This window comes from Mastomys coucha, unplaced genomic scaffold (assembly GCF_008632895.1).
Source record: "Mastomys coucha isolate ucsf_1 unplaced genomic scaffold, UCSF_Mcou_1 pScaffold8, whole genome shotgun sequence".
NCBI lineage: Eukaryota > Metazoa > Chordata > Mammalia > Rodentia > Muridae > Mastomys > Mastomys coucha.
This window is the reverse complement of record NW_022196914.1, coordinates 25,768,729-25,782,712: the sequence shown is the minus strand read 5'-3', so window position 1 is coordinate 25,782,712 and position 13,984 is coordinate 25,768,729. Positions and strand designations below refer to the sequence as shown.

Below are 13,984 nucleotides of genomic sequence, written 5' to 3'. Positions count from 1 at the left end.
CTGTAAAAGACAGTTTGTCAGTCTACAGGAAAGGCAGGTCAACTCATCTTGCTACACTGTGAGAAGGAGAGAGTACATTTAACACTGAAGGGTCTAGAGTCCCTGCGGCTATTAATGTATTTTAACGGAGTATGCACACAAGGGAAGGAAACTATGTCTGACCTGATTTTAAAAATATGGCTATAACACCATTTAAGTTTTTTTAAATTATTAATTATGTCTTTTTTATTTATTTTTTTATACTCCAGATTTTATTACTCCCCCCATCTACCTGTTCCACTGTTCTACATCCCATACCTCCTCCCTATTCCCGTCTCTATGAGGATATCCTAACCCCTCACCCCCTACCCCATCTGACCTCTAAACTCTCTGGGGACTCCAGACTCTTGAGGCTTAGGTGCATCATCTCTGATTGAACACAGACCTGGCAGTCCTCTGCTGTATATGTGTTGGGGGCCTCATATCAGCTAGTGTATGTTGTCTGTTTGGTCATTGAGACTGCTGATCCTCCTACAGGGCCACCCTCCTCCTCAGCTTCTTTCTGCCTATCCCTAAAGCCTGATTTTGAATAAGTGAGTTGTTACCTTTCACGTAGAAAAAAGCCATACACCTTAAAGGGGAAGACAGCCTATCTTGCTCTGTAGGGATACACCTTTTATGTGTTGTCTGCACCTCTTTATGGCTTCTTATTTATTCAAAACTTAATTCTGCCCAGTTTAGTGAAAGTACCATAAGCTACTCCTTCACTCTTTCACAATCCTCAAAAAACGTCTTCACTTTTTAACCAAGCCCCCAGCTCAGTGTTCACTACAATACACCCAGTCTGTCCATGAATCAATCTGCCAACCAAGAGGTGTCTCCTAACTGCCCATTATACCAACCACCTTCCTGCTCCTTCCTTCCACAGTCTGCTTCCTTCTAGCATCCACACATGCAAGGTAAGATCACCCTTTGCACATGTTCTGAGTCCTCAAATACCAAAAATGGCATCGTTCTACAATTCCTCATGCACCTGAGCTGAAGAAAAAGGATTTTAGATTTATAAGGGAAATAAACTACCACATATTAAATAAACAGCAACAAAAACATGTCTTCCCAAATATGAAAAAAACTCGAGTGTCCCGAAGTAACATACTCAGTGGGGACTTTTAGTTTTCCTTCCTCATTTTCTTCAAGCCTTTGGAGACTGTGTAACAAACTAAAGTTTTATAACCTCCCTACACTTCTTCCTATTGGCAGGCTACAGTTGGAGTGATAAGAATCTCTGCAATTCTATTCAAAGACTTTTTAAAGAAATATTCCAAAGATAAAAAAATAAATTGGAAGCCCAAACACGGTTCACACTTCTAAAACTGTTCTGATAAAGCCTCCTCAGCACCAGACACAGTGGCCTTCCACAAGAATTAATAATACTCTAGAGGTCGCTTGACAGATTTCACTGCTGAGCAGCAATGGGGCTTCACACTACCCCGTTTTAAAGTACCACATTTTTGTGCAAGAAGAAAAATGCAGGGAAAGTTCTTGACCCGATATAGCATGCCTTTTAATATTTGACGTCATACAAAGGACTAAGAAGTACATTAACACTGAGATGCCGTCCTTTGTGCAATACCCAATGGCATGCCACACTGCAGTCATGGTAGCCTTTAGGGAAGTGGGCATGCTGTAACTGTGTTTGTAAAGGAGCTCAACACTCTGTTTTACAGGCAAGAAAATATTTTTATACCAGCTCATAAAAATTGCCATGTTATTGGAGTATATCAAAAGTTCCAAAGAACATTTTTTCAACTTAAATGTGCCCCCTCCCATGCAGTTTTCACATTAATTGTTGGACCATATTCACAAACCCCTGAGAGTTTCATCTGAATAGGTAAAGACAAAACAGGCAGAGAGGTCAGTTGAACTGGAATCCCCAACACTACTATCATTTGGATTACTAAACTAGTAGAACTGTTCAGTTTTTCTTTTTCATAAGCTCTTAATGGCCAGTCTCCAAAATTAACCCAAAGCAAACAACACAAAAACCTTATGAAGGATCATGAACCAGTTTAGACAACAAAAACAGGGCTGTCCATACAACTTGTAATGGGTAGCATATCAACTGTGTGCCAATCACTAGCTAAAATTTGAGGATCAATGATAAAATAAATTCCCAAATGGAGTAATTCTGTTAAAGAGCCTGCTATGTATAACAGGGAGGGTGGAGGGGAGGGGAAGCACATGTCTCTGGGGGGAATAGAAGAATGTGAATAAAGCAATGCCTTTTCCTGAGATTGGTACCAAACTCTGCTTCCCCAGTGAGCATGCACCTGAGAAGGAGCATACTACGCACACTGAGAAAAGTGGCTACAATACAGATAGGGAAGAGAAGGTCAAGAGCTTTCCCCACGTTTTTCTTCTTGCACAAAAATCTGGTGCTCTAATAAGGGGGTAGTGTGAAGCCCCATTGCTCCTCAAGAGCCACAATGGCCACAAATACCTGGCCTTCTCAAGAAAAGGTCCTGACATTGGTGCGGGTGCCTATTTATGTATCACATGGGGAAAAAAAGAAAAAGAAAAAGTAAGAATTGTCAAAAAATAAATGACTTGCCATTATTACAAAAAAAAAAAAAAGCTAGCACTCTTAATGCCCCTTTACTAAGTACTTTGCTAAGTATTTTAAGTTTTATTATTTCTCGTGTTTTCCCCTCAATACAACTCGAAAATGCAGGAAAGAGTATGTCCCCTCAACTTACAATGTCATTTGCAGCCCTGCATGGTCTAACTTTTAGCTTCCCTCTCTATACCCACTCCATTGCGTCATTTACCACCAAGACCCAAAGTCACTGAGTGGCCAGGCGTTTTCTTTCATAAAAGCCACAGGACAAGGTTTAGAACCATGCCCCCCCCCCATCAGACTTAATGAAGTGAGGTCTACAGCTGTTAAAACATGGAAAAGGGAAAGATAATCACTACAGAGAAACTATTTCAATCACAGAAAAGAGGTAAATAGAGAAAAGGAGAAATGGGTATAGGGGAGAAATATAGGATTCCCCAAAGAAAAGTATACAAGCTAATGGAATATTTAGCCTTAACAATATTTTTTTAAATGAAGTCAACTAGTTTCCAAGAAAACTAGTTGAAAACATGTTTTTGCAATCTAATGGGCATTTGCTTCACAATTACAGCACCCACAGTTGTCAACATCATGGGAAAAGAAATCTTCCTTTTGCTGTGATAAAGTATTAATGATGCAACTTCGTTGGGAGACACTGTGACAACATCTGAACAGTTAGTTCTCAGGCAGTCCCTCTGAGACTCAAGAATCATGTTCCATGTCTGTGAGGACTTTTAAAAGCAGAGGGCTGAATTATAGATCTTTTCTATTTGCACAACTTAGTTTACTGTTGAAGAATTCTTCTTTCTGGAAATTAAATTATTCTATGTGGAAGACAATGACCACTATGTTACTCTAATATTTGAAGGACCAAATAAAATATTTGATGAGGATTAAAATTTGTCATAAGGAGTGGGCATTATTAGGTTGAGCAATCATACCCAGAGTCACATAAAACATACTTATTTTTAATGTAATTCTTTCTTTTTAACTCTGCCCATGATCCGGCCTATTAATAGTGACACATTAAACACCAATTAGACTTTAAGAAACTTCACTGAGGTGAAATATGCTCTGCATCTGCACTACCTTGGGTCAGTATTTTTATGAAGTTTGGTAAGTTAGCTTCTGACAGGATCCTTTACATGGTCAATGTCACTTACGAGGCCATCCAATGAATTTTAGTTAAAAATTAACATGGAGACGAAGAAAGAAACCCTAAGGACAGGTCACTTTAGAGTTAGCTGATCATAACTCAGTTGAATTTTATGGGCCATCCTCATTCTAAGTCAGCCAGAGCAGTAGGTACTCCCCTGACAAAACCTCAGATAGTGACAAAATATATAAAGAATGAAATATATAAAGAACTCAACTACTAAATGAAATGCTATGAATGATTCCATGTCCTGTATTCTACAATGCAGAATTCTTGTAGACCATGCAAATATGGAACACTTCTTTCTTACTTCTCATGTTTCTTTCCAGGTGAGGGCAGCCTACTTAATGAAACACTCTGGCCTCTGTCCAACCTTTCACTTCCTCAGCCTCTGAAGAATACAGGAACAAGTTGCCTTGCTTCTTCTTCCTTTCTCTGGAGATATCCTTGTTTGACAGGGAACTCAGAGACAGCTCAGTCTCCAGGGGGAGGAAGACAGATGATGGACCAAGAACCTGAGATGTCACTCAGTAGTCACATAATGCCATGTTTAATCCTTGGAGGGGATTTTGTTACTATCTTTTCTCTTTCTAATTTCCCAGCCTGCTTAGAACCTCAAGGTAGGGATATTTATTTGGCTCCTTAAAGACATTAATAATAAATATTAATTCTCTCCATTTCATATTTTTTAAAAATAAACAAAATATATTCTCTACTAATGGTGTTACATGTTTAAAGGAGAGGGAGTATTTCAGTAGGCATACAGCATCTCCCGAACCAACAGAAGTAATATGTAACATGTACATAAATTTATGGTAACCAACACACATCTTTTAAATCTAATTTCTAAGGTCAGTTAGTGTCAGTACAGTTATTAAACAAATAAAGGGATATTAATGAGAAAAACCCAGTCCTTACCTATAAAGGATAACCATACTTAGTAATTTCAATGACATAATTAAAAGTTCCCCTTGACCTCATGCTACAAACCATTGCTTTCAGAAAGTAACATGTTCATGTCATTCAAAATTTGTAGAACTTTTATACACATATACTTACACTGACTTAATCAAATATAATTGGCTCACCTGTTTACTTTGCTCAAAAAACAAGCTAATGGCTCTTGCTATAACATGCATTTTACTCTGAAAACATAATTGGCAGTTCTCACAACAAAACATAAATTTGAATATAAATAACTATGTTGATTGTCAAAACTCTTCCTTGACTAAAGATAAATTAGTCTGCTGTCACAGGGGTCATTTTCTGTAACAAATTCTAGGAAACATCACAGTGTGGTGACCATATAATGGATGCCACAGAAGGTAACAGCTACACCAACTTGGAGGAATTCAGGGATACCCAAGGAGCTGAAACCTGAAAGAGCCGCCAGCCACATGCCTGTCCTCACTGCCGATCCCTGGATGAGGGAATCGGTGAAAATGACCTCTGATGTCCAACAAGGCGCCAGTGCACACCTCAGTTCTCTTTCTGAGGACATCACTTAGAGGAGGCCGTCTCTTTTCCTTACATTTTTTGCTGCTTATGTTTCTTTTTGTTCCCCTGCAATGATTTTCTGTTGAGAATTGAGCTCTCTGCTTTTAAACTGAGCAGCTGTTTAAGATCTGACCTCACAGACTGATGCTGATTAAACAGTCTACAATACTCTCTGGACAACATTAATCTTTGTAGAAAATTTGATCTTAATCAGGAGGCTGACATAACAATAATAAAGAATAGCAAATTCTTGAAATTTCTCACTACTGGGATATAACAGTTGTTGAAAGAAACAGTGCTGGGAAATATAACTTAATTTCCTTTACCTTAATGGTTATATATTTCAATACATAAAGGAATTATATATTTTGAGAAAGAAAATTTATCAATTTGATGCCAATCTACAAAATATAATATTATAATCATCTATCTATATAAAAATAACATTACAATAATACCTTATCTCAGAGGGCATGGAAATCACTTAATTTCAATAATCTATTTAATAACATATGTCTTAATTAGTAAACGTAAGATTGCAAGCATGTATTCACATATTCTATATTCAAACCAATATTCTGAGATATTACACCTTGCTGTTCCCATCTTACAGGTCAATAAGCTGAGTCTGATGACCACATAAATGGTCAATATTCTGAGGTATTATACCTTGCTGTTCCCATCTTACAGGTCAATAAGCTGAGTCTGATGACCACATAAATGGTCAAGGGAAAAGAGCTAAGAGACAACTGGCATTCACTAAAAGACACATTATAAGTGGCTCACATGTTAGGGAATGCAAAAACAGCATTACATTATTGAAATTTATTTTTCTAATAACTTTTATAGAATATCATAAATATATAGAAAAGGCTGGGCCATTTCCTACGACCTGTGTGTGACTGGTATATGAATTTGAAATAGTGGAATATATTGTAATGTGTATATGCACACACATGCATAAAACATATACATATATAGAAATAAGTTTAGCATTCAGCACACAACCTGATCAGAGTAATAAATGGGTGAATGCAATTTTAGGACAGAGTTTTAGGAATTACTGCCTCACTTATCTGGCAGTAATTGTTTGTAATCTGTCAATATATGTATTGATACAGAATATAATTGCAATATCATACTGTTGATGGACCATTTTCTACAAATCAATTAACCAAGATACGAACCTTGAAGTCACCTCAAATGTCATGTGATTAAAAGATGAAGAACTGCAATCATCATCATCCCACATTTTTTATGAGTCTTATAATTTAATGGACTAAGATCACAGGATGATAAAACATTCCTATGAGTTTCCTGTGTTGGAGGTACTGTTTGTGAATATAACTAGATTCATTAAAACTAACCAGGCAGTTCATTAATCAGTAGGCTGGATTGGCAGACAATGTGATGGAAACTATTTATGTATGACATGTTTAATATTTTATAGTCATATAAAATGCTGCTACTTTGGCATGTAATCAGATAAACTTGAAGCTAACAATAAGCATCTGCAATCAACTTTTCACATACAGCAATGTACAGCTCACCCATCCTTCAAAGGTCTCCATCTTTGGGATATGGACAGTAATAACCCTCGAGGAAGCCACTGGGATAACTTGGATTTTAAAGTTTTCTTACTCATAAGTAAGTTAGCAGAAAGCCATTGTGCAACACCTTTAATGAGTTGGCTTAAAAACTAACTGTACAGTGTCTGACTAAATTTTATTCATAGTTTGAATTTGAATTTGATTTTAAATGTGTCCAACTATGTGGGATCTTTTCAAAGTAAAAATTATGTCACCAAGAGTGATACATGTGTCACTTTCCTTTAACTTGACAGCAACATTCCCAAAGAGAAACACTAAGAAGAGCATGTTCATATTCTATTCATAATGGGGGAGGAGAGCATTCTGGGGAAGTTGGAAATGTAAACATATTTTATGTTGGCTCCAGTTGGCTTTTATGACTAGATATACTGATCCACACAAAGAATGCAGTTTCATAAACAAATTACTATAAGTCATTTCCAATTTAAAAGTAATTCCAATTTAAAGTTTTCCTTTATAAAGAAGAACCTGCAAATATATTTAAAAACAAAAAACAAAAACAAACAACTGTGCAGAACTCTTCAACAATTCCACATGCATTCTTGACAGCAAAGAGTTACATTTTGGGGAGAGGCAATTCACATTCAATTACATGCACATAGTAAAATACTTGGAGAAGTTCATTTTTCACGTTTACAGTCCATTATGATCGTGATATTATACTTAGAAAATATTTAATAAAACTTCCATTTGCCTTTTCCAACTTATATTTTTTGAATTTCATTTTTCCTCTCTATGATGAACCACCAAATGGGAGGAAGAATTGATGATTTCTATTGTATTAAAAAAGATGTGTGATAGTTGGTAATGCTGTAATTTGACTGCGCATGACTTTTATGACAAACAATGCAAACATTAATGGCATCTATAATGATTTGGTTTTACAAGTGTGCACACACGCACACAAAGTTAAATAACCCCTTTCCACAAGACTAGGACAATTTCATTACAGCAACAACCTCATGCGCTTGCTATAACTGCCATTCACTCAGGTACTATCATTTTCAACCCACAATATGGCATAAAAGCCTCATGTAGAATACATGGAGTTTTTCTCACGCCCAGCAGCTGCTCTCTGGAGACACACACAGGTACACAGTGGTGTCAACTGGTCTATAAGGATCATGGTTAAAACCGGAACACTAGACTCAATGAGAGGAAAGGAAAGGAAGGGGGGAAAACATTCCTCCTTCGTCTAAGGTATACTTCTGAAAGAAATTTTACATTGATATAATGCAAGGGTTCCAAGAGTGTTCTCAAAGCGCTCCTGTAAAGTTCCCTGAATGTGAATAAAGGTGAAACTACAGCAGTGTTGGCAAAAGAATCGCAGCGTTCCCTTAAGCCAAGCAGTGTAGCCTCTGGCGGTGCTTTTCCCACGCTTGCTTGTTATTAGTAAAATTACAGTCCTTCTATATTTCAACAACTAATTCCAAACATAGCCATCTTCATTCAAGCTTTGGACCTTGTAACCCACAGACCAGTACGGATACTGTTCAACATTAACAATGGATTCTGCTTGGCACAGAGAATCACTAAAAGAAGAGGCATCCGGTTGTTGAAAGAAAGCAGCTATTCCATACATGAGGATTCTTGCCTCTATTGGTCATACTGGTCTATGTTGGCAATCCAACAGGAGTCATTTCAAACAATCTTCCATTGGATTTTAGTAGCGTGGCTGGGGAGCCTTCTAATTATGTTGATACATGCTCACCAGCAAGCTCATCAACTGAACTACCATCGGTGGAAGTGTGCAAAATGAGGTAACTCATGAGCAGGGGCAACACCTCCCCATTTTCATGGAAGTCAATGCAGAAAATTCTCAGCGTCTTACATATCAGTCACACAGTTCTTAAAAGTGAACTGTCCGTCATGCTTATCAGGCCTGATTTTTGCTCATTACATATCTCTTTTCTAAGCCAACATATTTGTTAGAGAACATTAGGCATGCATATGTATAAAGCCTTGCAGAGCTGAAGCAAGATCAGTTCAAATGAGGGAAATACAAAAACCCCTTGCAAGCACAGCCTGCCCCTCTATTATCCTCTTCTTCCACACCCTTCATTACCCCGGTGTTTACAGTGAAAACGCAACTTTGGGTATTTGAGAAATAAGTGGCTCCTTGTGGAAAACACAGAGATGCACACCCCCTAAGCCCCCAAGTCTGTTTTCCGACTCCCACTCTCAGACCGAGGAGGTTGCACCTCCTTCCTAGAGACTTTACTCTGAACAGAGTGGCTCAACATGCTGAGTATCAATCGATGAAAACACATTACACACCAGAAGAAGAGGAAGGTCGGGTGCGGGGGAGAGCTAAACGTAGCTTTGCTTTCAGCCATTAATTACGAATCACCCAAATATCGCTATGCGTATCTCCCATGCACAAGCACCCTTGCCAAACCTAGCTGTCAGGCAGCGCTTTCCAGAGCCTCGCTATCTATTGTCAGGACAGAGAAGCCCCCGGAAGCCTGTGAATCCCTCTGAAAAACGCTTCCTCCGAAACGCTAAATATAGACCAAAGGGGTCTGGGTCTGGTGAGCAGCAGGAGACTGAAGAAACGGTCATGGACGCATATGACTAAGTCTTTCCATTTTGTTCTAGCCAAACATCGTAATGACATTGAACATAAGGGCAAAAGACTGGAAGGAAGTCTTCCCCGCCCCCACCCCGTCTTCTCCGGTATATTAGGGACGTCATGAATGCAACCGGGTTGCTCTGGAGGGTGGCGGGGAGCAGTCGGTGTTGCCCTATATACGCGTCCTCCGAGGTAGAGGGGTGGCAGGGAGGGGAGCACGCGGAGAAGCCACTTGGTAACCGCTCCAAGAAAGACACTGACCCTGGACCCCGTTGCGGGGAGAGCCATCTTCCAAGAGGGGAGCCCGCACGATCGAGGTCCTCCCCCGGGGCAGAAAGCACCCCACAGCCGCCGCCTCCACCCCTTAGCCCCGCTGGCAGCGTAGGACCAACCCCCACCGGCGGTGAGCAAGAGGACGACGCCCGGAGGATGCGCCCGGCTCCAGCAGCTCAGCTAAGGCAACTCACCGAACGGCGCGGCGCCCGACTGCTTCCTGGCGAACATGCACCCGCCGCCAAAGACAGCTCCTCAGTCGGGGGAAAGGCGTGCGCGCCGCCGCCCGGCTTCAGAGCAAGGTCCTGACCTTGCCCAGCTGCAGCATCCTCCGCTTTTGTTGTCGGAGCGCGGCCGCGGGACAAGTGATGCTGGCGGGGAGCAGGGGCGAGCGCGGCAGGCAAGAGGCGGCTCCCGACGCGAGTGCGCAGCGCCCGGCCCGGCCGCCCCTCCGAGCGCGGCGAGCGTAGCGCCCCCTGCCCGACTCGGCGGGCGCCGCGGGATTCTCGGGGTTCCGCTGGGTTCCGCGGGGCTCCCCGGGCTCGGGCCGGGCTACAGAGCCGCCGCGCCCGCCGCTCCGCTCGGCCGGTTGCCGCCGCGGGCGCGAGCCTAGGCTGCCCTGGCGCCCGGCGCCGAGCGCTCTCGAGCTGCGCCCTGCGCGCCGCCCGCGCCACCTGTGTCGCCGCCGCCGCCGCCGCCGCCGCCGCCGAGAGCGAGGCTCCTCCCGCCGCGCGCCGCAGCTCAGCCTCCGGCTCAGCCGCGGCGGCCGGCTCCGGCGCCTGGCTAGTGAGCGAGCGAGCGTCCGCCCCGCCACCGAAACCTGCCCCGGGTGCGGAGCATGCCCAGTGCCGCCGAGAGAGCGCGGCGCCTCGCCACGCGAATTCCACTTCTGGTTTTCGCGGCGGCAGCAACAGCAGCAGAGATGGGAGGAGGCGGCGCAGGTTGGGAGAGGGCCGAGCATCCCCGGGAGCGGACAGCACCCGGGCCAGAGCCGACGTGAAGAGTTGATTCTGAGGGGCAGACATCAGTCTGCAAAGGGGCAGCGACTGAGGGGTTCTAGAGTAGCTTGTGAGTTAAGGAGAGCAGAAGGCCAGCCATGCAAGCTAATGGATGGGGCTGGATGTTCTTGTAGATTCTAGGGTTCCAAAGCGAAGAACACATGACGTCTGTGAGAGGTTCTTTCACAGTGTCGGGCCCCATCTTCACCACCTCTAAATAATAATCTAAAAGCTTAGATTATGCTTTTCACAGACACCCTCCCTTTAAGTAAACTCAGTCTGGTTTTAAAATCTGGAATATGAGTGAACTTCCTACAAGAAAGACCCTTGCCGGATCTAGAGCGTTAAAGATTTCTCTTCGTTTTCCTGGCACTTCTTACCCAGTTGTCGTCTTGGACACCTCCACAACTTTTTCCATCTTCTCTGCCATTGTCCCGTGCTAAAATGGAAACTTTATTCCTCCTCCGCTGACCCGGGTGAAGCCTGTGAAACTTACTCCACTTCCAACTGAGATTTCCGAATGTCTCTCAGTTAGACAGTCATTAGACAACACAGAGTGCTAAATCTAGCAAGCAAAATCACACTATGAAAAGTCTTGTTGGAAAGCGAAACCCATGCCAAGTTCCAAGGCAGGCAGGCCTTCAGGACCTTCATCTATGTCCCTGTGTTGCTGCAAAGTCTGTCAGTCACATTCAGGACAAATACTTCCCATAATTATTCCACTACTAATCAGAAGCCAGCTGTTCCCTCCCCTCCCCTCCCCTCCTTCCCAGAACCATTTTCTGAGACACAGATGAACAGGACAGGAACCATGAACTTTTAATAAGAGGGGATCCAGCTTCAGTAATCTCAGGAACGTTTCTATTCAGTTTGCAAGAGATTATCCAACAAAGTCAAATTACTTGCATTAAATCTGAGATAGCTTCTATTATTCTCTGGAGTTAGTGAAAGGCTGAAGCAAGTGTAAAGAAAAGTTAAACAGAGTGAACGTGTAAAGGAACAAACAAGAGGTCGAGCAATGACTATTCTCAAGAGTGAAATGTGCAAGGTCATTCCACCAGCCTTAGGTAGGCTTGGTCTCACTCACAAAAGTCTCACCAGTGTAGGTACTACTTTGAAGCTGGTGTGACATTAACATAGTCTGATTACTGTAAGGGAAGATATGTGGTCATTTTCAGGTATTTTTTGACATCAGCTCCAGCTGAATCTGGAATTTGGTGCTTGTAAGGCACACTAGCTGTCACATCTCATGTGAATATGTATGTGTATTACATAAGAAAAGATGTGCTTAGCCTCTGTGTGTCTGTTGCTATTTATAGTTGTTTGACTTGTATGTGCTAGTATGTGTGAGAGATATGTGTATGTATGTGAGGCATGTGGTATATGTGAATCTGTGTGCTGATGCCTGGAGACTGGAGAGAACTTAATGTTCTTTTCTGTTCCTTTTGGCTTTATTCTTTAAAATGTGGTCTTCCACTGAACCTGTGAAACTAAGTTTAGAGGCTAACAAGCCCCCAAAATCCTCAATACTGGACTTGCAGGTATACACATGGCCTCACCCGTCATTCTATGGGGGTCCTGAACTAAGGTTCTCAAATTTGCAGAACAAACACAGTTACTGAGCCATCTCTGTGGGTCCCTGTTTTTCTCCTTATGAATTTTAACTCAGTAAGTCAGTGGGGACAGGGAGCAGGTTATGACAAAATCAGACATTGTAGTAGGTGCACAGAGTAGGTGCACAGATTCTATCCTTAGAGCATATGCATATTTTTGTGTCCAAAAAGATCCAGTGTGAGAGAAAAATGATTTTCCAAAGTTGTTTGCTTTGTTTTATGAGAAATTGCAAAATTCCCATTGATTTATTGATCACTATGGCAATACCCGTGATCAGTCCCTGAAGAACTTCTTGTGGCGGGGGTGGGGTCCTGAAGAAGCAAACATGCCCTGGATGTCAAGGATTTCCATTTATTTTCTGATGCGTTTCATTGAAACATTTATGATTTCTATTCTTCCAGAACTATTTGTAACTGGAGATATTATTAAGTTCACAATTAGGTAATGTGAAAACTAGGGTGAAATGTTCCTGTGTGGTGCCGAGCCTTCGGACGACTCGCTGCTGCCATCTTTTGCTGCTTCTGACAGTTCCAGTGAAGAGCAGAATCCTGAATTTACACATCCACTCTGAGTCCAGAAAATTTTCATTCTGCTAGTTTCAAATTATATCAATCAGTTCTAAATAAGAAAGCTTTATTGTAGCTCTTCTGTTTGCATATCATTAGAGCAATGTGTTGTAGAAATCACATCTCAAAGCAACATGTTTCTCTTGATTTTTCAAAATCAACTTAAAATATAAAGTGAACGTATTTTTACACGGAAGCTTGACTTAAGTTTTGAGAATAAACTTTAATAATGAAATACATTTTATCAAGTCATATGTCAAATTTTAGAGTTCAAATTGTGTTGATTTTAGAAAAAAAAATCTTATTGGTAAAATGTAACTAAGATTATGGATTTCAACTAGGAAATAGTGGTTTGTTTGTTTGTTTTTCGAGACAGGATTTTTCTGTGTAGCCCTGGCTGTCCTGGAACTCACTCTGTAGACCAGGATGGCCTCGAACTCAGAAATCCACCTGCTTCTGCCTCCCATGTGCTGGGATTAAAGGCGTGCGTCACTACCGCCCGGCCACTTTTTTTTTTTTTTTGACATTTTTAAAATGTATTACTTGTTGATATTTTTTGAATTTAAAAGTATAATTATAGGTCAGCAGTTTTATTTCTGTCTTTATTTAAATACCAATAGTTATGATAATTTCTTAAAATTTGTAATTTACAGGTGGGAGAGACATCTCAGAGGTTAAAACCACATACTGCTCCTGAAAAGGATCTAAATTTGGCTCCAGAGCCTACGTGGGACAGTGCATAACCACCTATAACTCAAGTTTAAAAGATTGGACACCTGCTTCTAACCTCCCCATGTACTGTACTCTCATGCAGGTACATATAATGTAGACATCATTAAAATAAGTCTTTTAAAAATACCATTATTTAAATTCTACAAAGAAGTTTCTGTAACAGTAACCAATCTGTGTAATCATGACATATGATTTATATGATGAATATTAATAACAATAAGCATTAAAGATACAGCATGTTTCTTTAGAATGATACTGCAAAAAAAGTGGTTAACTAATCTTCATTAACCACAATTGCAAAGACCAGGGCCAGATTCATTTCATCATTTGATTAAAAACTATGCACTCTGAGTAGACTATCCTTTATTAC

At 41.3% G+C, this 13,984-nt stretch overlaps 1 protein-coding gene across 4 annotated transcripts in view; it reads right to left on the bottom strand.

The window, feature by feature from the left end:
* Ctnnd2 (catenin delta 2) overlaps positions 1-10,544 on the bottom strand; it is an 851,684-nt gene extending 841,140 nt beyond the window's left edge. For 2 of the 4 annotated variants that reach the window (XM_031360311.1, XM_031360312.1), the window contains exon 1: positions 9,899-10,544. In XM_031360311.1, coding sequence (XP_031216171.1) covers positions 9,899-9,935 — 37 coding nt within the window. In that variant the 5' untranslated portion in view covers positions 9,936-10,544. The remainder of the gene's footprint in view (positions 1-9,898) is intronic. The other 2 variants (XM_031360309.1, XM_031360310.1) reach the window with 1 other exon arrangement.
* Between the last annotated feature and the right edge of the window lie 3,440 nt (positions 10,545-13,984).